We start from the raw sequence: 27,106 nt of genomic DNA, 5'->3' as shown, positions 1-27,106 counted from the left end.
GAGTAGGAAAGAGGGTTTTAAGCATAATGTTGACTCTCCCCTCCCCACTGGGAAGCAACTCCTCTGTATCTTTTAACTCAATTAATGTTCACAACATCCCTGTGAGGAATTATCATCTTTAGCTCAAAGTCACAAGGAGCTAATAGATATGTTGATCACTTTAATGAACAGTGAATATTAATACATATGAATTAACATCATTGTTCTTATTGAAGTTGATGGTGAGTAGGGGTATGACACTGTGCCTACTTTTGTCAAAATGGAATTTGGTACATGGTCCATAGCAATTATCACTGAGGGAATGATTTTAGGATGTTAATATCTATTTATAATTTCTCTGGCCTTCATATATAAATGTAATCTAATTCTTTCACCATAGATGTTCAACTCATATTACTGGTACTAATGTGATTGTCAAATGCCAGGGAGGCAGCTGTATAACAAGGCCATGCAGACGTGACTCACAGACAGGGCTGTATGAGGCAAAATGTACATTCATCCCAGAAAAATCCCAGACTGCAAGGGAGTCCATCATGTTTATGCAAAGTCTCCATTCTGTAAGTACCTCCTTTTTCTAGTCTTACAAAGGAAGCCTTTGGAAAAAATTAATTAGGGAAGCTGAATTTTCTACTGTGAAATTATACATACCAATAGAAGTAAGGAAAATTACTAAGACAGTTAACTAACAGTCATTTTATCCAGTCTTGTGTCACCAGTCCTGTCAGAATATATCTGGAAATTATCCCATACTTTATTACTAACCTGTCTTTTTTTCTTCAGAGGTAAAACTGTACCCTCCTCATTGGTATCACAGAATTTCTTATAGCATCCCTTCCCTCATTTGACTTCTGTATTGTCTAGAACTACAACCTTAATTATTTCCTTTAAGTGTTATTCATACTACGTTTCCAAAGCAAATCATTCTGTAGCTTCAGAAAGTACTGACAGTCTCTGCTTTCCATTACGTTCATACTAAAGCACACTATACTTGGCAAAATGATATTGTGAACACATAAATGGCTCTGTCTCTACAGAACAACAAACTGCTTAATCTGAAATTTCATTCTCTAGTTTTTTAAATGGGAATTTAAAAATACTTTACAGTATTATTGTTGTTAGTTTTATAAGAGCTAATATAAATAAAGTATGACAACAGTGCTTAGCACAAGGTGAGTACAAAGTAAACTTAATTTTTTTAATTTTTTAAAATTACAAAATATTTGGATAATAGGAAATTGTCTCTTTCCCTGGATAAATTCAGCTTAATTAATGTAAGCATATTATAGTTAACTCAATGAAAGTTTCCAAACATTAAAAATAGACTTTTAAATATGAAACATATGAAAGTTTTCAAAAACATCAAATCAAAATAAAGAATACTATCTCTAGATAGTAAACTAACAATTAAAAGAAGCAAATTTTCATGTACCAAATTACTAGTAACATAGACTTTATGGGTAGAGGTTTGTAAAAGCCTATCATTTCCAGTAAGCTTTAAAATTGCTTTGAAGTCTAGGGCATTAATAATGAAAGACTTGAGTAAAAATATAGACTTGATAAATTCTTCTAAAACTCCTAAATGAATCCAGTAAGATTTTTAAGTAAAAATTGTTTTCCAGCCTAATAAAGCTCCCTCCTGGGAATATCTGAAGCATGAGTCTAGAAATCTCACTTTAACCTGCTGCAAGTAGATCCACAAAGGTAGCCAAAGAATTCAGCATCCAAATAGATATTAGATCATGTGACACAAGAAGATAATTGGAACATATACTGTCTGTACCAAATTATAAATTCTGAAAGCATCTGCCTATTAAGAGATAACTGATGCTGCCTATCATAAAATAAACAATAATGAAGAAGGAAAATCATGTAGCTGAAATATGGAGGGCAATTTATATAAGATATGGCTCAGAGATAAATACTGTACTTTAACTATAATATCTTGTGCATAACACTACCTTCTAATTATTATAACATAGACTAAATACATACCTTCTAATTATTATCACATAGACTAAATACATTGTATGACTGTACCCAAGGCATAAGCTCAGACCCAGGAGAAATACGCTCTGAAATAATGAATATTCAAGTCCATGATTTTCTTCCTTTAAACTTCATTATTTCCACTTCATGTCCAGCACTGTATTAGGAGCAGAAAAAATACACAAATAATTAAAAAGAACTGTTTTTGAGGAACTCAATTTAGTGAGGCTGGTAGATATAAGAAAAATAAATAAGAATACAAAGTAGGAAGAAATAGAAACCAAGTATTGTGGGAGTACAGAAAATGTCTCAAACTAGAGGTCAGAAAACAGATTCTAAAAGAAATGAGCTTTGAGTTGGGATTTGGAAAAAAAATTAGTATGAACTTGCTAAAGCAGGAAGAGGAAGTGTATTCTAGGCAAAGAAACAGGTTTACAAAAACAAAGATGGAAAAATACAACGATGCCACACATGACTGCACAAGTTGAGCACTGCCCAAATTATCTGCAGCATGGTCACTAAAATTTTAATGTTTATTAGAACAATTTTAAAGTTATTGTTGTTGTTCAGTCACTAAGATGTGCCCAACTCTTTGCAACCCCATGAACTGCAGCACGCCAGGCTTCCCTGTCCTTCACCACCTCCCAGATTTTGCTCAAACTCATGTTCATTGACTCAATGATGCCATCCAACCATCTCATCTGCTGTTGCCCCCTTCACCTCCTGCCTTCAATCTTTCCCAGCATCAGGGTCTTTTTCAGTGAGTCAGTCCTTCGTATCAGGTGGCCAAAGTACTGGTGCTTCAGCATCAGCATCAGCATCAGTCCTTCCAATGAATATTCAGGGTTGGTTTCCTTTAGGATTGACCACTTTAATCTCCTTGCTGTCCAAGTGACTCTCAAGAATGTTCTCCAACACCACAGTTCAAAAGCATCAATTCTTTGGCACTCAGCCTTCTTTATAGTCCAACTCTCACATCCATACATGACTACTGGAAAAACCATAGCCTTGACTAGATGGACCTTTGTTGGCAAAGTAATGGCTCTACTTTTTAATATGCTGTCTATAATGGCACCCCACTCCAGTATTCTTGCCTGGAAAATCCCATGGACAGAGGAGCCTGGAAGGCTGCAGTCCATGGGGTCACTGAGGGTCGGACACGACTGAGCGACTTCACTTTCACTTTTCACTTTCATGCATTGGAGAAGGAAATGGCAACCCACTCCAGTGTTCTTGCCTGGAGAATCCCAGGGATGGCAGAGCCTGGTGGACTGCCGTCTATGGGGTCGCACAGAGTCAGACACAACTGAAGCGACTTAGCAGCAGCAGCAGCCTTCTGTATGGTCCAACTCTCACATCCATACATGACTACTGGATAGAAATAAAAAGAACTTGAGAAAGGGGCACCTTTCTATAATTTGCACAAATTTCCTGTTCTCTTTTTCCATTTGTATTAGTGAGAACCTTATAAAAGCTTCTGGCATACTCTAAAGAACAGGAGAAAGTTCAGTGTCCTATAAGCAAAATATACACGGTAAGGAAGAAACATGGAATGAGACTGAAACACAAAATTGGAAGCTACAAACCTAAGGTGTTCAGATTTTTATTTTATCAACCTCAGGCTTGTAATGTAACCAGCTAATTCCTTCAGGACAATTCTTCTGTCTGTGAAAAATAAAAGGGAGTGAGATAGTGGAGGTAGGCAGACCAATTGGAAGGACATGAAAACAGGCAGACAAGAGACCTGAAGGTCACAAATTAAGGCAGTGACAGTAGTAAAAGGAGTCATGTTTCATATGCATTTCATAACATCAAGATGATTGTAAATCACTGCTTTGACTGAAAACTATACTTTTCTTCCATCCAATATATCCCCTTCTAAGAAATATCAGTCAGAAACATAAGAGAAGGAAAAGAAACTCTTACAACTTGAATAAAAGTTATGCAGGTTTAATAATTTAGTTCTAAACCTGAATTTATAGCCAGAGATTTATATGAGGGCATTTAAAAAAAATAAAATGACACAAAGCTGAGGCTTTACTGTAAGACAAATTCTCTCCTAATGCTATACTAGTTTATCCAGTGTTTCTCCAACTTGTTAAATTTTCAAAACTTGGAGGATTTTAATAGGTTCTATAGTAATGGACGGAGAAGGCAATGGCACCCCACTCCAGTACTCTTGCCTGGAAAATCCCATGGATGGAGGAGCCTGGTGGGCTGCAGTCCATGGGGTCCCTAAGAGTCTGACATGACTGAGCAACTTCACTTTCACTTTTCACTTGCATGCATTGGAGAAGGAAATGGCAACCCACTCCAGTGTTCTTCCCTGGAGAATCCCAGGGACGGGGGAGCCTGGTGGGCTGCCGTCTATGGGGTCGCGCAGAGTTGGACACGACTGAAGCGACTTAGCAGCAGCAGCAGCATAGTAATGGAACATCATTTGGCAGAATTACTGGACATGACTCACCAGTTCAGTTCAGTTCAGTGGCTCAGTCGTGTACGACTCTTTGTGACCCAATGCACTGCAGCACACCAGGCTTCCCTGTCCATCACCAACTCCCGGAGCTTACTCAAACTCATGTCCATCAAGTCTGTGATGCCATCCAACCATCGCATCCTCTGTCATCCCCTTCTCCTCCCGCCTCCAATCTTTCCCAGCAACAGGGTCTTTTCAAATGAGTCAGTTCTTTACATTAGGTGGCCAAAGTATTGAAGTTTCTGCTTCAGCATCAGTCCTTCCAATGAATATTCAGGACTGATTTCCTTTAGGATGGATAGGTTGGATCTCCTTGCAGTCCAAGAGACTCTCAAGAGCCTTCTCCAACACCACAATTCAAAAGCATCAATTCTTCGGCGCTCAGCTTTCTGATAGTCCAGCTATCACATACATACATAACTACTGGAAAAACCATAGCTTTGACTAGACAGACCTTTGTCAGCAAAGTAATGTCTCTGCTTTTTAATATGCTGTCTAGGTTGGTCCAAGGAGTTAGTGTCTTTTAATTTCATGGCTGCAATCACCATCTGTAGCGATTTTGGAGCTCCCCCCAAAAAAGTCAGCCATTCTTTTCACTGTTTCCCCATCTATTTGCCATGAAGTGATGGGAACAGATGCCATGATCTTAGTTTTTTCAATGTTGAGTTTTAAGCCAGCTTTTTCACTCTCCTCTTTCATTTTCATCAAGAGGCTCTTTAGTTCTTCTTCACTTTCTGCCATCAGGGTGGAGTCAATCTGCATATCTGAGGTTATTGATATTTCTCCTAGCAATCTTGATTCTAGCTTGTGTCTCATCCAACCCAGCGTTTCTCATGATGTACTTTGCATATAATTAAGCAGGGTGACAATATACAGCTTTGACATACTCCTTTCCCGATTTGGAACCAGTCTGTTGTTCCATGTCCAGTTCTACCTGTTGCTTCTTGATCTGCATACAGATTTCTCAGGAGGCAGGTCAGGTGGTCTGGTATTCCCATCTCTTTCAGAATTTTCCACAGTTTATTGTGATCCACACAGTCAAAGGCTTTGACATAGTCAATAAAGCAGAAATAGATGTTTTTCTGGAACTCTCTTGCTTTTTCCATGATCCAGCGGATGTTGGCAATTTGATCTCTGGTTCCTCTGCCTTTTCTAAAACCAGCTTGAACATCTGAAGTTCACGGTTCACGTACTGCTGAAGCCTGGCTTGGAGAATTTTCAGCATTACTTTACTAGCGTGGGAGACGAGTGCAATTGTGCAGTAGTTTGAGCATTCTTTGGCATTGCCTTTCTTTGGGATTGGAATGAAAACTGACTTTTTCCAGTCCTGTGGCCACTGTTGAGTTTTCCAAATTTGCTGGCATATTGCATGCAGCACTTTTCACAGCATCATCTTTTAGGATTTGAAACAGCTCAACTGCAATTCTATCACCTCCACTAGCTTTGTTCGTAGTGATGCTTCCTAAGGAGGCATCACATTTCTTTTCTTTCTTCCCACATTGTCATTACTTTTTCAGGAGTATTATTTATTTCTGAGTTCACAGAGCCAGTAACATTCAGAGTAACAATGTAACAATGTTACATATTTGTTTTCAAGTTTTCCAATAAATTATAAAGAGATAGCAAATACTTAGGCAATTAAAGAAGGCTATTTTCTTTAGCCTACTCTTAGGGGTCAGCTAGAAATTACTACAAATCCTACCCCTTTTTCCATTAAACTTATTTCAAAGCTTGAATTCCCCAAGAGTCTACAAGGGAAAGTAAGAAGTTAACTTAAGCAGTTAAGATGATGTAAGCCACCATCATCCCCCAAGGACTTCCCTGGTAACTCAGATGGTGAAGAATATGCCTGCAATGCAGAAGACCTGGGTTCGATCTCTGAGTCAGAAAGATTCCCTGGAGAAGGGAATGGCTACCCATTCCAGTATTCTTGCCTGGAGAATTCCATGGACAGAGGATTCTGGCAGGCTATAGTCCATGGGGTCACAAAGAGTCAGACACCCATAACTAAAAAAATTACCAAATAATTTTCCAGCGCATATGATTTTACTTTGCTTTTTCTCCACTAAAGTATGCAAAACAGATGTGAGAATGTTAGATTATGAAATAATTGTTAATTAGCAGGAGATAAAATCTGTGAAGGATGTATAACACAGCCAGCTGTATATTTGGAAAGGGACGTAATGCATCAGTTACTGTATAATTGTCTTTCAATTGATTTTTTTCCAGGTGACTGAATTTTGTACAGAAAAAACACACAATGTGGAAGCTCCAAACCTACAAAACAAAATGTGCAATGGCAAAAGCACATGGGATGTAATCATGAACTCTACTGACTTTCAAAATACATCTCCCATGACAGAAATGAATCCACCGACTCAACCTACATTTTCATTGCTCAAGTCCAAACAGCGAGTAGTTTGTTTGGTACTTGATAAATCTGGAAGCATGTCTTCAGTAAGATTTTTTTTTTTTAGCTCTTTTAAATTAGATATTTAAGCTAATAGATGTATAATTTAATCTTAGGTTTAGTTTTACTAAGCTAACTAAAATTTATTATTCTAATAAATTTTAATCAATGATTTTGTATGGACAAGCACTAGAAGATAAAATACTAAAATAAAAGTAATTTTTATATTAAGGTTATTGGATTATGGATGACATTTATTCTTTTAACTTTTAGTTCTAACAAACAAGAAATAATATAACTGAACAAAAAGAAAAAATGAAAATCACTCATGATTCCACCACTGAGCATAATACTTTGTTTCTGTGTATGCACTTGTATTTCCTTCTCAAAACTGTGATTATCTTACATAATATTTCATAATATGATTTTTTACTTACTATACCTTAAACACTCCCCAGGGGAAAAAATTATTCCATGAGACATATTTTAATGATTGTATCATATGCACAAACTATAATTTAGTCAAATAACAAATGTCATTAATGGACATTTTGATGATTTTCAACTTATCAAAAATTACACTGCAACAAACATTTTTGTGTGCATTTTAAATTATTTCCTTATTGTTAAAGAAGACAGTATACATTTTCAGGGCTTTCCCAAGTATGACATGACTGACTTTTTAAGTTTTTCTTTAATATTTCTTTTTAATATAATGAAGTTAAATGCTAAAATACAGTAATCAATTATTACCATGCTCTCTGGCCATGAACTTTGTTTTCACCAGTCTGTCAAGATTGGAGGAAACTCCGGGATTGTTCAGACATGCCACAATAATTGATTCAGTGATTACTGGAATTATTTAATCCCTTTAGTTTAAATTATAAGAATTTGTCAGGGATATTAAAACAAATAGGGGCTTCCCTGGTGGCTCAGAGGTTAAAGCACCTGCCTGCAATGCAATGCAGGAGACCCAGGTTCGATCCCTGGGTTGGGAAGATCCCCTGGAGAAGGAAATGGCAACCCACTCCAGTATTCTTGCCTGGAGAATCCCATGGAGGGAAGAGCCTGGTAGGCTACAGTCCACGGGGTCGCAAAGAGTCAGACACAACTGAGCGACTTCATTTTCACTTTCTTTTCTTACAGGAAGACCGTCTCTTTCGAATGAATCAAGCAGCAGAATTATTCTTGATTCAAATTATTGAAAAGGGATCCTTGGTTGGGATGGTTACATTTGACAGTGTTGCTGAAATCCGAAATAATCTAACAAAAATAACTGATGATAATGTTTATGAAAATATCACTGCAAATCTGCCTCAAGAAGCTAATGGTGGAACTTCAATTTGTAGGGGGCTCAAAGCAGGATTTCAGGTAAAATAAAAATGCTTTTATAAGTATCATTTGCATTTATTATTACTTTTAATATTGTCCAGCTCTCTTACAAGGGTCATGAGCATAGAGGTCTCTCATTTAAATAATTTTTTTTCAATAGTAAAAGACATTTATCTGTTTACACAATCAATAGCCAGACAAAAAATAAAAGATAATTATAATTGCAGGCCATAATCGGGACATGATTAAACTAACAATATAAAGTAATTACATACAGTTTGGGGGGGTCAAGCAGAGTGATGTGCTGTGGAAGTACCTACATGCACATGTTTTTATCTGCCCAGCCAGTCTACATCTTTTAGTTGATGCATTTAATCCATTTACATTTAAGGTAATTATGGATATGTACGGGCTTCCCTTGTGGCTCAGCTGGTAAAGAGTCCGCCTGCAGTGCAGGAGACCTGGGTTGGATCTCTGGGTTGGGAAGATTCCCTGGAGAAGGGAAAGGCTACCCACTCCAGTATTCTGGCCTAGAGAATTCCACGGACTGTATAGTCCATGGGGTTGCAAAGAGTCGGACACGACTGGGCAACTTTCACTTTCACTTTCATATGGTCCTATTACCATTTTCTTAATTATTTTGGGTTTATTTTTTGTAGGTCTTTTCCTTGTCTTGTTTTCTGCCTACAAGTTCCTTTAGCATTTGTTGTAAAGCTGGTTTGGTGGCACTGAATATTCTCAACTTTTGCTTATCTGGAAAGCTTTTGTTTTCTCCATCAAATCTGAATGAGAGCCTTGTTATGTAGAATATTCTTGGATGTAGATTCTTCCCTTTCATCACTTTAAATATATCATGTCATTCCCTTCTGGTTTGTAGAGTTACTATTGAGAAATCAGCTGATAACCTGATGGGAGTTCTCTTGTATGTTATTGGTCATTTTTCCTTGTTGTTTTAAATATTCTACCTTGTTTTTAATTTTTGTCAGTTTGATTACTATGTGTTTCAGTGTGTTCCTCCTTGGGTTTATCCTGCCTGGGACTCTCTGTGCTTTCTGGACTTGGTTGACTATTTCCATTCTCATGTTAGGGAAGTTTCAGTTATTATCTCTTCAAATATTTTCTCAGGTCCTTCCTCTCTCTCTTCTACTTCTGGGACCCTCAAAATGTGAATGTTGGTGTGTTTAATGCTATCCCAGGGGTCTCTTAGGCTATCTTCTTTTTTTTCATTCTTTTTTATATATTCTGTTCTATGGGAGTGATTTCCACCATTCTGTCCTCCAGGTCATTTATCCGTTCTCCTGCCTCAGTTATTCTGCTACTGACTCCTTATAGTGTATTATTCATCTCTGTTTGTTCTTTAGTTCTTATAGGTCTTTGGTAAACATTTTTTGCATCTTCACCATTGTTCCCGAGATCCTGGATCATCTTCACTTTCATTATTCTGAATTATTTTTCTGGGAGGTTGCCTATCTCCACAACATTTAGTATTTTTCTGGGGTTTTATCTTGTCCCCTCATCTGGGATATAACCTTTTGCTTTGTCATCCTGACTAACTTTCTGTAATGTGGCTTTTGTTCTAGCTGTGGGGTTGTGGTTCTTATTGCTTCTTCTGTCTTGCGTTCTGATGGAGGAGGCTAAGAGGCTTGTGTAAGCTTCCTGATGGGAGGGACTGGCAGTGGGAAAAACTGGGTCTTGCACTGGTGGGCACGGCCTTGCTCAATAAATTTCAACCCAATTATCTGCTGATGGGTAGAGTTGTGCTCCCTCTCTGTTAGTTGTTTGGCCTGAGGCAACCCAGCCTTGGGGTCTACAGGCCCTAGGGTTAATGGTGACCTCCAAGAGGGCTTATGCCAAGGGGGGATGTTGGGTATCTTTTTTTGGTGGGTTCCAGCATCTTCCTGTTGATGGCTGTTCAACAACTAGTTGAGATTTTGGTTTTCTCACAGGAGGAGATGAGCACACATCCTTCTACTCTGTCATCTTGAACTCTCATTTAAATAATTTTTAAAGACATTCTATTGCCTATTGTTCTTACTCCTAAGGTACTGCATTGCACTGAGGAGTGGTTAAAGGGAAGAAAAATTCTATGTAAACATAATCATCATGATTTTATTGAGAAAGTCTTCATTTCTTGATCATTCCAAAGTCCAAATTTCTATGAGGATAAAATAATGCTGTTAAAGGGATTTTAGAAGAGGGAGATTACTAATATTTTTATATTATGGATAAAGAAAACCCCAGTTCATCCAATTAAATTGACATTTAAAATCACAAAAATAGAGATAGTTGCTCAAGTATAGTATGAAACTCACAACACATAGGTAGAAGTTTATTGAAATAAAAATTGTGAAATCAAAAGTTGTGAGCAACTTTTTGAGCATTATATTAAACTGCCTCCAGTACTCATCTGAATCTCTTCCAACCTAAGATAGCCTCTGTTTAAGCCTATTTATATTCCTTCAGTCAAAAAAACAGAAAATTGTTTCCCTTCCCTGATCCTCTCACTGCCTCAGCTAAAAAGTAGAGATTATTACTCTCATCTGGGCCACTAGTTAATGCAAACTCCTAGATTTCCTCATGATGTTTATTTTCTGTAAAGCATATAGGTTTAAGAAAATACACAAGTTCCAGATCCAGACAAACCTGGGACTGTAATTCTATTATTCCCTAGCTAAATGACCTTGGGTGAGTTACTCAACTCAAAAAAATCTCAGTTTTCTCAATTAATGGAATATGAGAAGTAATACTTGTTGTTCTTGTTCAGTCACTAAGTCGTATCCAACTCTTTGTGACCACATGGACTGCAGCACACCAGGCTCCTCTTTCCTCTATTATCTCCCAAAGTTTGCTCAAATTCATGTCCATGAGTCAGTGGTGCTATCTAACCATCTCATCCTCTGCCACCCCCTTCTCCTTTTGCCTTCAATTTTTCCCAGCATCAAAGTGTTTTCCAATGAGTTGGCTCTTCACACCAGATGGCCAAAGTACTGGAGCTTCAGCTTCAGCATCAGTCCTTCCAGTGAATATTCAGGGTTGATTCCCTTTAGCATTGACTAATTTGATCTCCTTGCAGTCCAAGGGACACTCAGGAGTCTTCTCCAGCACCACAATTCAGAAATATCAATTCTTCAGCATTCAGCCTTCTTTATGGTCTAGCTCTCACAACTGTACATGACTACTGGAAAAACCATAACTTTGACTAGACTGATTTTTGTCAGCAAAGTGATGTCTTTGCTTTTAAATATGTTTTCTAGGTTTTTCATAGATTTCCTTTCAAGAAGTAAGCATCTTTTTATTAATCATTTATTTAAATTGGAGGATAATTACTTTACAATATTGTGGTGGTTTCTGCCTACATCGACATGAATCAGACACAGGTGCACATGTTCCCCCCATCCTGAACACTCCTCCCACCTCCCTCCCCATCCCATCCCTCTGGGTTGCCCCAGAGGCTTTGAGTACACTGCTTCATGCATCAAACTTGCACTGGTCATCTGTTTTACATATGGCAATATACATGTTTCAATGCTATTCTCTCAAATCATCCCACCCTTGTCTTCTCCCACATAGTCCAAAAGTTTGTTCTTTACATCTGTGTCTCTTTTGCTAAGGAGCAAACATTTTTTTTTAATTTCAAGGCTGCAGTCACTGTCTGCAGTGGTTTTGGAGCCCAGGAAAATAAAATCTGTCACTGTTTCCACTTTTTCCCCTTCTATTTGCCATGAAGTGATGTGACCAGATGCCACGACCTTAGTTTTTTGAATGCTGAGTTTCGAGCGAGTTTTTTCACTCTCTTCTTCCACTCACATCAAGAGGGTCTTTAGTTCCTCTTCATTTTCTGCCATTTGAGTGGTATCATGTGCTTATCAGAGGTTGTTGATATTTCTCCCAGCAATCTTGATTCTAGCTTGTGATTAATTCAACCCAGCATTTAGCATAATGTACTCTGTATATAAGTTAAATAAGCAGTCTTGTCACACTCTTTTCCCAATTTGAAACCAGTCAGTTGTTCCATGTAAGGTTCTAACTGTTGCTTCTTGACCTGCATACAGGTTTCTCAGGAGGCAGGTAAGGTGGTCTAGTATTCCCATCTCTTTCAGAATTTTCCACAGTTGTTGTGATCCACACAATCAAAGGCTTTAGCATAGTCAATGAAGCAGATTTTTTTTAATTCCTTTGTTTTTTTCATGATCCAATGGATGTTGGCAATTTGACTTCTGATTCCTCTGCCTTTTCTAAATTCAGTTTGTACATCTGAAAGTTTTTGGTTCACATACTACTGAAGCCAACTTGAAGGATTTTGGCATAACTTTACCAGTATGTGAAATGAGCACAATTATTCAGTAGTTTAAACATACTTTGGCATTGCCTTTCTTTGGGATTGGAATGAAAACTGACCTTTTCCAGTCCTGTGGCTACGACTGAGTTTTCCAAATTTGCTGAAGTACTGAGTGCAACATTTTAACAGCAACATCTTTTAGGATTTGAAATAGTTCAGTTGTACCTCTATCACCTCCACTAGCTTTGTTCATAGTAAAGCTTCCTAAGCCCACTTGACTTCACACTCCAGGATGTCCATCTCTAGGTGAGTTACCACAGTATCAGGGTAATTAGTGCCATTAATATCTTTTTTGTATAGTTCCTCTGTATATTCTCGCCACCTCTTCTTAATCTCTTATGCTTTGGTTAGGTCCTTAGCACTCTGTTCTTTACTGTACCCATCCTTGCATGAAATGTTCCCTTGATAGCTCCATTTTCTTGAAGAGATCTCTAGTCTTTTCCAGTCTGTTGTTTTCCTCTATTTCTTTACATTGTTAATTTAAGAAGGCCTTCTTAGCTCTCCTTGCTATTCTCTGGAACTCTGCATTCAGTTGAGTGTATCTTTTCCTTTCTCCTTTACTTTTCACTTCTCTTCTTTCCTCAGCTCTTTGTAAAGCCTCTTCAGACAACTACTTTGCCTTCTTGCACTCCTTTTTCTTTGAAGGAAAAAAAGCAATAGTACTTATTTAATTGCAAGAAATATGTCAGATAAATAAGTGTTCCCCTAATGTTCATAGCAGCATCATTTATAATAGCCTAGATATAGCAGCAAACCAAGTGTCTATCAAGAGATGAATGAATAAATAAGATTTAGTGTGTATGTATGTATTTATACACATATACAGTGGACTATTACTCAGCAATATGAGATTCTGCCATTTGTAACAATGTGGATGGACCTAGAGGGTACGATGCTTAATAAAATAAGTCAAGCAGAGAAAGACAAAAACTCTATTATCAATTATATGTAGGACCCAAAAAATTATACAAACATCATGTATATAGCAAAACAGGCTCACAGATATAGAGAACAATCTAGTGGTAACCAATGGGGAGAGAAGAGGGGAAGGTGCAAGATAAGGGTATGGTATTAAGAAATATAAATTACTATATATAAAATGAATACACAACAGGATATATTGTATAGCACAGAGAAATATAGCCATTATTTTGTAATGACTTTACAGTATAATTCATAGAATAGTAAATTACTATGTTGTATACCTGAAACTAATATAACATTGTAAATCAACTATAATTCAATAAAAATGATACGCAAGTACTCAAGGAAGGATTGCTATTAAAAATTATAATTCTTATATATGTTTATTCAATTCTAAAATATGACTGCACTATATCTTGGGAATGTGTTATAATGTTTGCACATATTGGTTCATCAGTTTTTCTTAATGTTTTGATATGTGTCATATGACATTTTGACCACAGACTATTGCTGAAGAGATTATGTCAAATTACATTCAAACAAATAAAAACCTCTTAATTACTTATGTAATGAAATCATATAAGCTTTTACTTACAGAATCATAACAATAATATCTGAAATTTATTGAGCATATTCTACAGTAGTGCCTATGTTAAATGCTTTTCATTCATAATCTTACATTATTGCTACCATTAATTTTTAATCAGGCACTATTATTATGCCTATTTTGCACATAAAGAAACTGAGGTACAGAGTAATTAAATATCTTTCTCAAGGTCATATAATCAGTAATTGGCAAAACCATGATCAAAACCTGGTCTTTCTTACTCCAAAGTTCAAAAAAGTAATAATTACACTGAACTCTTTATAGAACTTTATTATAAATATTAATTATATTCATATTTTGGAGAAGGCAATGGCACCCCACTCCAGTACTCTTGCCTGGAGAATCCCATGGATGGAGGAGCCTGGTGGGCTGCAGTTCATGGAGTCACGAAGAGTTGAACATGACTGAGCGACTTCACTTTCACTTTTCACTTTCATGCATTGGAGAAGGAAATGGCAACCCACTCCAGTGTTCTTGCCTGGAGAATCCCAGGGACGGGGGAGCTTGGTGGGCTGCCGTCTCTGGGGTTGCACAGAGTCAGACACGACTGAAGCAACGCAGCAGCAGCAGCAGCAGCAGCAGCATACATATATTTTATATATACATATACTACAGAGAGACTAAACACTAGCTATTCAATTCATCAAAGGGAAGAGCTAGAATTTACTCTTAATGTCTCTGAGTAAATTGTGTTAGCCACTACTCTTGGTAAAAAATCAGGAAAATACCACCCTCCCAAAATTACAGTATTTGATAAATTCATGAACTTCCTTCTTCGTGACAGGTCAATGTTTTTTCCAGGAAATCCTAAGATTCTTTAATTATCAACTAAAATGCGTAAAAAGACACAAGTCACATCATTTAACTTTGTACACCTGCCTTCAGTCATGGCTTTACAAATGCTGTCTAGTCTGCAAATTACCAAAACTGCCTGGGTCATCAGGCTCCACCTCAAGTATCTCCTGAGATAATAATAATAATAGTTAGCATTCACTGAATATTTATTGTGTGTTAGCGTTCTAAGTGTTATATTCTTTCTGTCTTGGATAGCTTGAGTATATGTGAAAGCACTGTTAACATTCTGCCTTTGGAAACCTACAAGACCATTGTACATTACACTCATTTCCAAGCTAGCTCAACCTAGAATGACAACAGGAAGTTTCCTTTGGCCTACTCTGATGTATAGGCCTAAAGACTTTTCCAAAATTAAAGAAAAGGTTTATTCTTAGTTTATATGTATTTAGATAAGATATTCTCTAATTATTAACAATAGTCTGGTTTTTCAACATTAGGCAATTATTCAGAGTCAACAGAGAACTTCTGGTTCTGAAATCATACTACTAACCGATGGGGAAGATAATGAAATACACTCATGCATTGAGGAGGTAAAACAAAGTGGTGTGATCATTCACACCATTGCCCTGGGACCTTCTGCTGCCAAAGAACTGGAGACACTGTCAGATATGACAGGTAAACCTTTGGAATAGAGTTTAAATAGAAAATACCTTTTCAGTTTCTCTCATTCCAGGGACTCTTTCCCCTTAAACTATAAACTGCTCAAAATTTTCCTGTCCTAAAAAATTCATCTCTACACATGTATACCTGTGGCGGATTCATTTTGATATTTGGCAAAACTAATACAATTATGTAAAGTTTAAAAATAAAATAAAATTTAAAAATAAAAATTCATCTCTGTCCTTTCCTTCTCTTCATCCTTCAAATTAATATCTCTCCTCACCCCATTTCACTTCTCTCTGTTTCTACCTATACTAGCTTCTTCTAACATTAGTCCATATGTGTTGTCTTCACTCATTTCTCATCACTTTTTACCACCAAGATGAACCTTTGCTCTCATGGTTACTGGACTTACTCAACTGCAGTTCCAAAATTCTTACTCAGTATCTTACCTGCTCAATATTACAGTAGAGATTCAGCTAGCACTATTTTATTGAGGAGTAAATGTAAAATCTAGAGAATACAAATTATTTACCCAAGGCAATATAGTAAGACTGGGCTTCCCTGGTAGCTCAGCTGGTAAAGAATCCACAATCCACCTGCAATGCAGGAGACTTGGGTTTGATTCCTGTTTCAGGAAAATCCCTTGGAGAAGGGATAGGCTACCCACTCCACTATTCTTGGGCTTCCCTGGTGGTTCAGATAGTTAAGAATCCACTTACAATGAGGGAGACCCAGATTCAATCCCTGGGCTGGGAAGATCCAGGGAGGAGGAGCTGGCAACCCACTCTAGTATTCTTGCCTGGAGAATCCCCAAGGACAGACAGCCTGGTAGGCTACAGTCCGTGGGTCTCAAAGAGTTGGACACAACTAGAGAGCCGGACACAACCAGCAACTAAGCACAGCACAGCATAGAGAACTGAATACCAAATCTTGTTCTCTGCAATCCACTCTTTTCCAGCTCCTGACACTGAAGTTATCTCCCTCTTCATTAACTCTTGCGTCATTTAGTATCTGCATTTAATCAATTTTAGGGCTTCCATGGTGGCTCAGAGGTTAAAGCGTCTGCCTGCAATTCAGGAGACCTGGGTTCGATCCCTGGGTCAGGAAGATCCCCTGGAGAAGGAAATAGCAACCCACTTCAGTATTCTTGCCTGGAGAATCCCATGGACGGAGGAGCCTGGTGGGCTACAGTCCACAGGGTCACAGAGTTGGACACGACTGAGCGACTTCACTTTCACTTTACTTTCACTTTCTTTAATCAATTTTACTTTATTCTACACTGTCATTCTCTAATTGTTTTGGTATATCTTAATATAACCAGAAAATAAGCAGCTAGTTTAAAATTGTCTTTAATTTTCGTATCATTATTTGGTGATTAGATAAGCTTTACTAATGTGGCAAGCACTTAAATCTAATGATTGATTTTAAAATAATATTAACTGGCCAGTTTTTTTCTTTATTCTAAGATATTTTGAGCAAGGTTTAGTTATTGCAGGATTACATCTAGGATACTGATTTACTAAAAGTTCCAAAGGTCTGGAAAATTCATCTTTTGTAAGTTTAAAAAGAAAATTTTAAATGTATTTTATAGTATACTGATAAGAGTATAATATCAAATATGATTTTCCCACTTAAAATTAGAATCATATGGAATATGACTCAGCCATAAAAGAGAACTAAATACTGCCATTTGCAGCAACATGGATGGACCTAGAGATTGTCAAACTGAGTGAAGTAAGTCAGACAGAGAAAGACAAATCTATGATATCACTTACATGTGGAATCTTTAAAAAAAAAATGGTACAAATTAACTTATTTACAAAACAGAAACAGTCACAGACGTAGAAAACAAATTTATAGTTACCAAGGGCAAAAGGAGCTGGGGAGAGAGAAATTGGGAGATTCAGTTCGGTTCAGTTCAGTTGCTCAGTCGTGTCCGACTCTTTGCGACCCCATGAATCACCAGGCCTCCCTGTCCATCACCAACTCCCAGAGTTCACTCAAACTCATTCGAGTTGGTGATGCCATCCAGCCATCTCATCCTCTGTCGTCCCCTTCTCCTCCTGCCCCCAATCCCTCACAGCATCAGTCTTTTCCAATGAGTCAACTCTTCGCATGAGGTGGCCAAAGTATTGGAGTTTCAGCTTTAGCATCATTCCTTCCAAAGAAATCCCAGGGCTGATCTCCTTCAGAATGGACTGGTTGGATCTCCCTGCAGTCCAAAGGACTCTCAAGAGTCTTCTCCAACACCACAGTTCAAAAGAATCAATTCTTCGGCGCTCAGCTTTCTTCACAATCCAACTCTCACATCCATACATGACCACTGGAAAAACCATAGCCTTGACTAGACGGACCTTTGTTGGCAAAGTAATGTCTCTGCTTTTGAATATGCTATCTAGGTTGGTCATAACTTTTCTTCCAAGGAGTAAGCGTCTTTTAATTTCATGGCTGCAATCACCATCTGCAGTGATTTGGGAGCCCCCAAAAATAAAGTCTGACACTGTTTCCACTGTTTCCCCATCTATTTCTCATGAAGTGATGGGGCCAGATGCCATGATCTTCATTTTCTGAATGTTGAGCTTTAAGCCAACTTTTTCACTCTCCTCTTTCACTTTCATCAAGGCTTTTTAGTTCCTCTTCACTTTCTAATTAGGATTGACATATAAACACTACAGTATATAAAATAGATAATAAAGACCTACTGTATAGCATAGAGAAGTCTACTCAATATTCTGTAATGTCCTATATGGAAAAAGAATCTAAAAAAAGAATGAATAAATGTATCTGTATAACTGATTCACTTTGCTACATACCTGAAACTAACATTTTGTTAATCAAATATATTTCAGTAAAAATTTTTCAAATAAAATAAAATTAGTATTATAAAAGAAATAAAATTCCATTTTAGGAGGACATCGGTTTTATGCCAATAAAGACATAAATGGCCTTACTAATGCATTCAGTAGAATTTCATCTAGAAGTGGCAGTATCACTCAGCAGACTATTCAGGTCAGTATCTTAAAAAAATTATTTGCCTTTTCACACTTGTAATAAATTTTTATTACCCTAAATATTAACTTCTTTCTCTAATAAATAACTCATCTGTCTGAAAACATTTCAGGTTCCAGAAGAAAAACATCCTACTGAATTTGCTTTTTGTGATACTTACAGCCACTTTTTCTTTTGATTCTTCTATTTTTAATCAATATAAACATTCAACATAAGTCTTGGTTATTTTAATTGAAATCTTAAAAGTATATTTAGAATTTCTCTGAACTGACTAAACTTTGAAATCCTATTAACTGTAATAACAAATCAGTCTCACGTGTTTGTTGTTTATATTTACGTTAACAGTTGGAAAGCAAAGCCTTGGCAATTACAGAAAAGAAATGGGTAAATGGTACGGTGCCTGTGGATAGTACAGTTGGAAATGACACTTTCTTTGTTGTCACGTGGACAATAAAAAAGCCAGAAATTCTTCTCCAGGATCCAAAAGGAAAGAAATATAAAACCTCAGATTTCAAAGAAGATAAGCTAAATATTCATTCTGCTCGTCTTCGAATACCTGGTATTGCAGAGGTAAGAATATTTTTTATTTTCTCCATGCTTTATCAACCAATTTTTAGGAAAAAATGAAGACAACATCTCATATAGGAGAGGGAAGATATTACAAAAGCTCTAAAATAGATGTTTTGTTTTTTTTTTAATTTTCAGACAGGTACTTGGACTTACAGCCTTCTAAATAATCATGCCAGTCCTCAAATACTAACAGTGACAGTGACCACTCGAGCAAGAAGTCCTACTACACCCCCAGTAACTGCAACAGCTCACATGAGTCAAAATACAGCACATTACCCTAGCCCAGTGATTGTTTATGCACAAGTCAGTCAAGGGTTTTTGCCTGTACTGGGAATCAATGTAACTGCCATTATAGAAACTGAAGATGGCCATCAAGTAACATTGGAGCTCTGGGACAATGGTGCAGGTAATAAGAATATGCATCAACTTCCACTGAACTTAAAATTCTACTACAGTCACATGTCTTAGAAGTCAGGAGTTCCTATATATCCAAAGAAACGTACTTTAAGTGAATTAAATTTAATTGTAATGCTTTTAAAATTTTTTAACCTTTCACTTAGTTATCTTGTCTAGGCACGAACATAAGCATATTTATCTTCTTTAAATTTTATGAATAATTTTACTTTTCCCATATAACAGAGTACAATTTTTCTCTATTTTCATTAGTATCAGTGTTTTACATTTGCTTTCTCCAGTTTAGTTACATTTTCCTTATTTTGATAGGATTCTCTTATGAAAAAATAATAACTAATATTAATTGAATGTTTACCATGAATTAGACTTTTCCAAAGTCAAAGGTTGGCAAGTGGCCAAACAAGACTTTGAACCCAAGTGGCCTGATTCTTGGATTCATGTACTTAAAAAATTGTGCTCTACTATCCCTCCAAAAAGCTTCCATCGCTAGGGCTCATATACAGTTGATGTTGTAATTTTTACTTTGTGGTATATCTAATATTATACTTCAATATCAAGGTGCTGATACTGTCAAGAATGATGGCATCTATTCAAGATATTTTACAGATTACCGTGGAAATGGTAGATACAGTTTAAAAGTACATGCCGAGGCAAGAAACAACACGGCTAGGCTAAGTTTAAGACAACCACAGAACAAAGCCCTGTATATACCAGGGTATATTGAAAATGGTAAGTGGCATTAAAATAGAAATATGTCATTTATCTAGGTAAATTATATGTGACAAGCATTCAAATTAAAAGGTACCATGGAGGCAGCACTAGTGGTAAAGAACCCACCTGCCAATGCAGGAGATGTAAGAGACATGAGTTCGATCCCTGGGTTGGGAAGATCTCCCAGAGGAGGAAATGGCAACCCACTCCAGTATTCTTGCCTGAAGAATCGCCCTGAACAAAGAAGCCTGGCTGGCTACAGTCCATGAGGTTGCAAAGAGTTGGACATGACTGAAGCAACTTAGCATGGAAAACCTAAGTATAGAGTTATATAATCAACTTTATGTTTCAAAACCATATTTATGATGAGGGACCTAGTTTTGTTTACATCTCCCTCAGTTCATTTCAATTACACTGAAAAAAAAATTTACTGTGGCAAGCTTTTGCTATATACTAGAGCTACAGAGATTCTGATGAGCTTTAAAAATTGTGAAATTTATCAAATCCCTTCATATTTAAGCCAAAAATGTTAGTTCAAGACAAACGGAAAAGTCTTGTTCCCAGGATTCTCTAGCGTAGAGTCTTTTGTTTATAGCTTCCTGTACCTTAAAGGTGAACTCTATACTTTTCATCAACATTAGGCTTTTCCAAATTCAAAAGTAATCTAAATGTTGTAATTCATTTTATAAAATGCCCATGCTCATGGATATCAGTAAGCAAAGGCATTATATCGAACTAATCAATGATAATAGAGTACATAACGAAAACTTTCAGATCTTAAGTTTCACTTATATAACTTGATTTTTGGCCCAGCTAGGTCATAGAACATTGAAGTCATCTAAAGTATAGTTTTGGAGAAGGCAATGGCACCCCACTCCAGTACTCCTGCCTGGAAAATCCCATGGACGGAGGAGCCTGGTAGGCTGCAGTCCATGGGGTCGCTAAGAGTCGGACACAACTGCACAACTTCACTTTCACTTTCAGAGCTACAGAGATAAATAAGGGGCCATCCTTGTCCTCAAAGAATTTAGAGTCAAGAATAAAGACAGATGGGTTAAACAATAGTCCTAATATTTCATAATTTCTCCTCATCAATTTTAAAATAACACCAATAAAAGAAGCTTTTTTTCCCTAAAAGTTATTACTTTTTCAATAGCTGCTACTATCACTCAATATTAACTCCTCTACAGCCGCAAATGAGATTATAAGAATAGATATGGCAAAATGAAAAGTTACAAAATTGCTTTTTTGGTAGGTAAAATTATACTGAACCCACCCAGACCTGAAGTCAAAGATGACCTGGCAAAAGCTGAAATAGAAGACTTTAGCAGACTAACCTCTGGAGGGTCATTTACTGTATCAGGAGCTCCTCCTTCTGGTAATCACCCTTCTGTGCTCCCACCCAATAAAATTATAGACCTTGAAGCAAAATTTAAAGAAGATCACATTCAACTGTCATGGACAGCCCCTGGCAATGTCCTAGATAAAGGAAAAGGTAAGTGTGATATTATATTTTAAAATATTATATACTAAAAGAAATCCCACAGGCTTTCATTTGCTCAAAATTTTCTAATGTCCTATTTGTAAATAACATGTATAGATTGTCTACTATTGGTCACCTGTTTTCATATGTGAAAACTTAAGCCCCAAGAGATAATGGATTGGCCCAAATTACTTCTGTATTTAATAAATTAGAAGTCTAACTCACTCTCATCAGACTCTGTTGTACCAAACTGCCTCTCACAACATGAACTATCTTAGAAATTCTTTGAGAAGACTGATTTCCTAACAGAGAAAATTTTTTCTATTTTTGTACTGTGCAAGTACAGTATTGCACAATTTCATTCATTCACTGACCTTTTATTGAATTTTCAAACACTATTAGGTTCTTAAGAAATAAACCTTACTCTCAACAGTTAGGTAGAGAAGATAGTTCCTGAAAATAAAAGATAATTTTATAGAATATAATGAGATACACCATTGGATGCCCACTTCTATTAATAGTTGAAGGTTAAGATCACAAGGTATATTAAAGAACTTTTCAGGGAAGACTATCCCTAACCTAGTCTTAAAGAATGAAAGAAGTTAACAAATTTAGGTGAAGATGTCCCAGAGAGAGGATCACAAGCAGAGATTTGGCTATGGAGTTTGAATTAAATTTCAAGGCCAAAATATCTCATTCATTCAAAGTTCCTCATAATAAACTGCCCTCATTCCAAAAAGCCTAAATCACTTTTAGCTTTGCTTTAAATTTAGCTGAATTAAATATTGAATGACTATCATATTCCAGAATTGTGCTAGACTAGAAGATTCTCATGGGGTAAAGTCAATCTTGTTATTTTCCCTTAAAGGTGGTAAAATGAAAGAAATATGCATATCAACAGACACAATTAACTCAGAGCTTGCCAGTGCTTAAAAGTGACTTTCAATGTTCCTTCACTTGGATTATAATACACCCCTCACTATATGCTCTCAAAAGAAATGATGCTTCTTAATCTTTCATTTCCTTTGTAGTTATATTTCTTTTTGTTATTATTACACAATAAAAAAATCATTCTGAAGCCAAAGGAAACATAAAATACCTACAAAGAGCTCTTTGTACTTCAGTACTGAGACTCTTACCATGATAGCTTCTGAAATACAATATGACCCTTAAAACTATGGTGAAAAAATATATATATACTTTCACTGAAAAAGCCATAAATGAAATTATATGACTATATGTTTAGTTCTAACTTGAATTCAGTTAAGCTTAAGCCTTTAGATTAAGACTGGATTCATAATAAATGCCTTATGCTGCTTGCTGCTACTGCTGCTGCTACTGCTAAGTCGCTTCAGTCGTGTCCGACTCTGTGAGACCCCAGAGACGGCAGCCCACCAGGCTCCTCTGTCCCTGGGATTCTTCAGGCAAGAACACTGGAGTGGGTTGCCATTTGCTTCCAGGAACTAAAAGAAGGAAGAAAGTATTTCATACACACATTGAAAAAGAAAGCACTTCAGTGTGTTTAAGCTCAAACGCCTACAATACGTGAGATCTGAATCTCGCTCTTTTCTTGTAACTGATAGGAAGATATTGTAGTTCTACCAAATTTTACCCTTAGGCATTACAAAAGGAGGTAGTAGCAGTATCTCAAAAAATAAATGAATAGCCTATATAATTTTGAATGAAAAACTTAAATTTACTGGGACCCAATTTCCATATCTGTCATATATGCAAATCAGACTAGATGACCTAGAATTACTAAAACAAGTAGATATAATTCTAATATTTTATGATCCTCTAATTTTGTCATTTTGGGCATCAACTGAATAAACATTTTTAGCCAAAAAGTAATATTTTTATTAAAGTACAATTGATCTACAACACTATTTTAGTTCTGAATACATAATATAGTGATTTGATGTATCTATAGAGTACAAAATGATCACCACTTTAAATCTAGATACCATCTGTCACCATACAAAGTTACCATAGTATTATTGACTACATTCTCCATCCTGTACATTTCATCACCATGACTCATTTATTTTGTAACTGCAAGTTTGTACCTCTTAATCTCCCTTACAGATTTCACTCACTCCTGCCACTCCCCTCCCATTTGGCAAATACTTGTTTGTCCTCTGTATTGATGAGTCTATTTCTATTTTGTTATATTTGTTCATTTGTTTTTTAGATATCACATATAAATGAAATCACATGGTATTTGTCTTTTCTATCTGACTTAATTCACTTAGCATAATACCCTCTAGGTCCATCCATGTTGTCATGTATTACAAGCTCTCATTCTTTTTATAGCTGATTAATATTCCGTTGTGTGTAAGTATGTATATATAGGGTTTCTGTAGTAGCTCAGCTGGTAGAGAATTCACCTGCAATGCAGGAGACCCCAGTTCAATTCCTGGGTTGGGAAGATCCCCTGGAGAAGGCATAGGCTACCCACTCCAGTATTTTATATATATATATGTATATATATATATCCATTCACCTATCAATGGACACTTAGGTTGCTCCATATCTTTGCTATTGCAAATAATGCTGCAATGAACATAGAAGTGCATATATCTTTTTGAATTAGTGTTTTTGTTTTCTTGAGAAAAATACCCAGAAGCAGAATTGCTGGATCATATGATCAGTCTACTTTTAATGTTTTTAGTAACTTCTATACTGTTTTCCATAGTGGTGCAGCAATTTACATTCCTACCAACAGTGCAAAAGGGTTCCCTTTTCTCTACATTTTGGCCAACATTTGTCTTTTGTTGTTTTTTTAATAATACATATTCTGACAGGTGCAAGGTAGGTTTGATTTGCATTCCTAATGATTGGTGATGTTGAGCATTTTTCATGTGTCTTTGGGGGCCCAGAAGTAATTCACATTGAAAAGATAAACTGAACCTTCATAAAATTGGAAAGCTCCTTCCCATGCAGTAAGAGTTCATGGAAGAGAGTCATCAAGTGATGAAACACATGATCAAGACTTCAAGGAGAAATTGGACCTCCTGTTGGGCCTTGAAGAATAAGTACAAATTGCATAGATAGGGAGAGGGAGGCACATTCCAGGGATTCATGTCAGGGAGAACAGGAACCAAATAATATGCTCAAAGTCAAAAAAGCAAAATTTCACAATGAAATATTTGAATTAAAGGGATGGATGGATAGTTAGATAGACCCATCAAAATTAAATGCAGAGAGGATGTGAAGAGTAGCGGAATAGATCAGATGGATAAGATGTATTTATTAAAAGACTCAGATGTTAAGGCACAGGTCCTGAATTAAAAAGAAAACCCTAAATTCAAGTTATTCACCACATACTTAAAACATCTTCAACACTTCATGAAATAAAGTCTTCACTTCAAAAGAAGACATTCGATGGTTTATTGTTCACGGCATTTCATAATGTTAAAATATATTTCTTTATCTATGGCTCTGATGGATTTCTAAAAGCATTTTGAAATGAAATATTTGTATTATCTTTCTTTCCTTTCTTGATAAAGTAACAGTAATAATAACTAATATTTCAAACATTTATTAAGTCCCAGACATTGTGCTAAACGCTTTTCATGCATTCTCACATATAATTTTCATCACTAGCACTCCATATATGTTAGATGAAATGAATGATTGATTCTCTTTTTATAGTTAAGAAAACTAAGAAATATTAAATAAATTTTTCTTTCTTACAGCTAGAAAGTAGTAAAACTAAGGTACTAGTCAAAGTCTGCCTGGCTCTTAAACATGTTTAATTAGTACACATTCCAGACTCTTTGCCTCTCTTTGCTCTTTGTCCATATCCTTGGTTTCTACTCTACTTATCTGCTCTCTTACTCACCCATCTTATAACTCTCTCTCTCAGCTTAATGGAAAATAACACAGACATAAGGTCTTTACTATACTCAAACATTATTGTGTTCCTTGTTCTAAATCAAAAGTAGACTCAGTTCTTCATATTTCTATTTCTTAAAAAATTGAGATCCATTTTTAGTACTACACAATTTTAAATTAAATTCTTTGTGATTAGATAACTAGATAAAAAACTGTTCACATATTTGTTCTTAAAATAAAGAAGATGGAATAACCAAACAAAAAACCCAGTGTGCACTTCTGATGGACCCTTAAATGTAAAACAATGTGGTAGCAATAACGCATGTAGTGATTCTAACGTACACGAAATACCTATTTGTTTTCCAGCCAACAGCTACATTATAAGAATAAGTAAGAGTTTCCTGGATCTCCAAAAAGATTTTGACAATGCTACTTTAGTGAATACTTCCAGTCTAAAACCTAAGGATGCCGGCTCAGATGAAAATTTTGAATTTAAACCAGAACCTTTTAGAATAGAAAATGGCACCAACTTCTATATTGCAGTCCAAGCCATCAATGAAGCCAATCTCACCTCAGAGGTTTCTAACATCGCACAAGCAATCAAGTTTATTCCTATGCCAGAAGACAGTGTCCCTGCTCTGGGTACCAAGATTTCTGCAATCAATTTGGCAATTTTTGCATTAGCTATGATTTTATCTATAGTTTAAACTAGGGATTGCATCAGAACTGAGATTCAATGTTATACATAGTTGGCAAACATTTATTTAGGATTTAATTTACTATACATTGTCTATTATAAAGCTCTTTGAAATATATGTGAACATATGAATGTTGTAAATTTCCTAAATACTTGAGTTTATTAGTTCTAATTAGTTTCACTTTAAAGCAAAATGAATATACCATTTCCTATCTTAGAAAAATCCATTTATTAACTAACCATAAAATAAAGTGCATATTTTTACTTGCTGGCTTTTTTTCTTTTTTTGGCCATGCCATATATCTTGCAGGATCTCACTTCCCCAAATAGGAACTGAACCCAGGCAACACCAGCGAGAGTGCCAAATCCTAACTTCTAGGCCACTAGGGAACACCTTACTTATTGGCTTTTTAAGAAACACTTTCAAAGTGTGCTATAAATTCACTTGGTATATTAACAAAATCAAAGTTTTTCTAAGCCATTTGAAAAATATTTATGAATCCACAATAGAAATAATTTTATGATAGAATTATTTAGGTTTCATTTTTATTATGAATGAATACTTCATATTAACAAAAACTATAATAAAAAAAAGACTATAAGATAATTTTTCAATGAGATATGATCCAAACCAGTAAGGAGGTCAAATTTGTTTTTTATCATTGATTAAAAGTGGTCTATCAAAGCTTTGATCCTAGGCATGAAACGATCATTAGACAAGAATAATTTACTTTTGTATGTATTGTGGAACGTCCCTAAAGACCCGTTCATATTCTGAGATCATTATTAAATCCTAAGGATATCACCAAGATGCTTTATCAGGGCAGGGATTTGTTTTGACTCCTGTATCCTC

At 36.2% G+C, this 27,106-nt stretch overlaps 1 protein-coding gene across 1 annotated transcript in view; it reads left to right on the top strand.

Moving 5' to 3' along the window:
- The window catches only part of LOC102270735 (calcium-activated chloride channel regulator 1), a 32,669-nt gene extending 6,228 nt beyond the window's left edge, over positions 1-26,441 (top strand). The window contains exons 5-14 of the mRNA XM_005888428.2: positions 380-557; positions 6,692-6,919; positions 8,019-8,243; positions 15,367-15,544; positions 18,441-18,541; positions 18,887-19,111; positions 19,247-19,517; positions 20,084-20,254; positions 21,492-21,731; positions 25,923-26,441. Coding sequence (XP_005888490.2) covers positions 380-557; positions 6,692-6,919; positions 8,019-8,243; positions 15,367-15,544; positions 18,441-18,541; positions 18,887-19,111; positions 19,247-19,517; positions 20,084-20,254; positions 21,492-21,731; positions 25,923-26,263 — 2,158 coding nt within the window. The 3' untranslated portion in view covers positions 26,264-26,441. The remainder of the gene's footprint in view (positions 1-379; positions 558-6,691; positions 6,920-8,018; positions 8,244-15,366; positions 15,545-18,440; positions 18,542-18,886; positions 19,112-19,246; positions 19,518-20,083; positions 20,255-21,491; positions 21,732-25,922) is intronic.
- Positions 26,442-27,106: the final 665 nt, after the last annotated feature.

The sequence above is a fragment of the Bos mutus genome, chromosome 3 (genome assembly GCF_027580195.1).
Source record: "Bos mutus isolate GX-2022 chromosome 3, NWIPB_WYAK_1.1, whole genome shotgun sequence".
NCBI classification, from domain to species: domain Eukaryota; kingdom Metazoa; phylum Chordata; class Mammalia; order Artiodactyla; family Bovidae; genus Bos; species Bos mutus.
The sequence above is the reverse complement of the archived record's forward strand: the minus strand, read 5'-3'. Positions and strand labels throughout refer to the sequence as shown.